The sequence below is a fragment of the Cebus imitator genome, unplaced genomic scaffold (assembly GCF_001604975.1).
Source record: "Cebus imitator isolate Cc_AM_T3 unplaced genomic scaffold, Cebus_imitator-1.0 Scaffold197, whole genome shotgun sequence".
NCBI classification, from domain to species: domain Eukaryota; kingdom Metazoa; phylum Chordata; class Mammalia; order Primates; family Cebidae; genus Cebus; species Cebus imitator.
In genome coordinates, this window is record NW_016107512.1 from 2,182,833 (window position 1) to 2,185,451 (window position 2,619).

The following is a 2,619-nucleotide window of genomic DNA, read 5'->3' on the forward strand; positions in this document are numbered from 1 at the left end:
AAAAAAAAAAAAAAAGGGGGGTCATCAGAACTATCCTCCCACCCTGATTCCAGGGCAAACACTCAACCCATTTTTTAAAAGCCCTCCAGAGATGAAAAGTCTCAAAGATCCCCAGCCAATTGAACTACCTGCCCTATCAGCTCATTTCTTTATGTCCACTTTCCTCCTGCTACAGAATTTGCCCAATCTCCACCCTCTGCCTAAGTGAACCAACTACTCGAACTCAAGAAAGATCCTCTTTCATTATAAATGTTTCTCTCCAGCAACCATCCCTGCAGCGTTTCTTTTCCAGACTAAACCATTTCTCTTTCTCCCTTTCCTTTATCTCCCCATTTCCTCATGGCACCCAATCCCCAAACTCTCTCAAGCTTTAGGTCTCTTTCCCTGTACCTTGAGGAGCAATGGTTCAGATAGAATCCCTGAATCAGACTTGGGAGATGAAAAAAGTGGGGAGATAAAAACTAGAAGAAGCAACAGAGGTGGGGTAAAGGGGAAAGGGGGGCTGGCCAGTCAGCCATAGGAGTGATGAGTAGAGTCTGAAGCCCCTAGACACTCTGTTGTGCATGTGAAGGGCTGGGAAATGGGGACCAAAGGGTTTGGGGGCACGTGCTCAGGACAGGTACCTGCAGGAGCCGTCAGGTGCACAGCAGCCGTGGGCCAGGTCACAGTGGGAGCTGCAGTCATCGGCTGCAAGAGATTGATGTGGGAGCGGTGAGTCTTAGTCAGGACACAGCTACCTGGGATGGGGGACTCAGAAGAGGATTGGGGTTCCGGTAACAGTGGACTCAGCCCAAGGGCAGGACAACACAGAAACCCATCCCATTCCAAAGAGGCAACCTCTGTTTTGCTTGCTCCGCGGGTCGGAGCGGCTGCAGTGCAGTCTCCGGCCGGCAGAGGTCAACGTGCAAGCGAGGACCGCTGGATAGGGCCGCGACTAGAGCCCGCGGGCGCGCTCACCTCGGACAGGCTGACCCGGAGCCCCCAGAATGCACAACAGGCACACGAGATGCAGGCAGCGGCAGCCGCTGGGCATGGTCAGCGCCGGCCCCAGGAGGGACAGACGGATGGACGGCCGGACGCGTGGACACCTGTGGGACGGCACCGGTTGGGAGGCGGCCGGATGCGGAGATAGCGGCACGGATACGGGTTCCAAGTGACAGGAGCCGACGAGGGAGAGGGGCGCCGGGACAGAAGAAGGGGTGGGGACAGCGGGAGGGCGGGGGCGGGGAAGGGTTGAGCAGGCCAGGAGAGCAAAGACAGGAACCCTGGAGCGGGGTCTGCAAGAAGGAGGCGAAAGATGGGCAGCGCGGAGTGAGGCCAGGCGCGGGAACAGCTGGGGCTGGGGTCGCAGTCAGGACGGAGGGGTCCGCGGGATGGGGACAGCGCAGAGAGGCGGCCTCGAGCACGGAGGGGACGCGGGGGCCGGAGGGAGGGACGGTTCCCAGCAGCGGGCAGTCTCCGCCCCACAGCTCCAACAGCCCCCCCACCACTCGCTCCCACGTCCCCTTCCTATGTCCGCCGCACTGTGCTCGGCGGCGGCGCGGGGCCTGGAATCCCCGCTGCGCCCGTAGCCCCGAGCGCCCTGTCCCCGCAGTCCTCACCTCCAGCGGGGAGGCGGCGCGCCCCGGGGCGCAGAGCGAGGCCGGATCCGACGGTCGCTGCCGAGGGGCCCGGCGGGAGCGCGGGGCCGCCCCTAGCTGGCCGCGGGGCCGGGCGCCGAAGCGGCTGCCATGTGAGCCGAGCGCTCGGGAATCTGGGGCTCCAGGCGACCCCGAGCGGCGGCGGCGGCTCCTCGCACGCGTTCAGGCCCCCTGCCAGGGGCGGAGCCCGCCCCCACCCCCCCGCGACGCACGGCGCACACCTAGCACCCGGCGCGCCCCGGGGCCCCGGCCTTCCGCGGCCACCCTACGCCCCAACCCAGCTTCCATCCACGAGAGAAGAAAATCTTAAGAGTCTCAATGGGAGCAAACTAAGAAGCCAGGGGCGCGCCACCTCGTTATTCTTCCATCTCCCATGCCCACTTTACCGCCCCGCGCTCCGCGGCCCACGCCCCAGCCCTGCCCTCGCCTGCCCGCGGCCCCTTGCGCTTCTCATATAGATCCCTGTACACGCAGGCACTCGCTCCCCGCCCTCCGCCTGTCACCAGCCCACGCCTCCCCGCTTGTAAAAGCCTTTATCACCCTCTTCATCTGTGTGCTCCTCCGCTCCTCCTCGCCCTCCGCTTCCTCCTCTCCTCGTCGCCGTCTCCAGCCTTTCAGGATCGCTATACAAATATCAACCTGATCCACCCAACCCCCACCCCCGCCCTACCCCCACCACCCTTCCTTCACTCAAGTCTCAGCTCTTCCACCCCATTCCTTTTTGTGACCGCCTCTGAGAATCCTCCTTAGATTGGGAATGCCCCTGACTCCGTAAATGTGCGCGCAAATCCCCCTCCACCGCCGAGTTCCTTCTCCCGTACCCTATGGCATTCGTCTTTGGCCTCAGGGTAATCCTCAACTGCCCAAACCCGGAGCTCAGATTGAGAGAGTAAGGTAGGGGCAGTGGGGGAAGTCTGCCCTCCCGGCCTCTTTTGGGCTGGGTGCAGTAGCTCACACCTGTAATTCCAGCACTTTGGGA

At 62.4% G+C, this 2,619-nt stretch overlaps 1 protein-coding gene across 2 annotated transcripts in view; it reads right to left on the bottom strand.

Moving 5' to 3' along the window:
- Nucleotides 1-2,204, bottom strand: part of DLK2 (delta like non-canonical Notch ligand 2) — a 6,096-nt gene extending 3,892 nt beyond the window's left edge. Inside the window, exons 1-3 of one of the 2 annotated variants that reach the window (XM_037745324.1) lie at nt 2,181-2,204; nt 958-1,088; nt 624-687 (exon numbers count right to left, since the gene is read on the bottom strand). In XM_037745324.1, the coding sequence (XP_037601252.1) occupies nt 624-687; nt 958-1,033 (140 nt within the window). In that variant the 5' untranslated portion in view covers nt 1,034-1,088; nt 2,181-2,204. Of the gene's footprint in view, nt 1-623; nt 688-957; nt 1,089-1,601; nt 1,994-2,180 lie in introns of those variants that run through there. The other variant, XM_017547367.2, reaches the window with a different exon arrangement.
- Between the last annotated feature and the right edge of the window lie 415 nt (nt 2,205-2,619).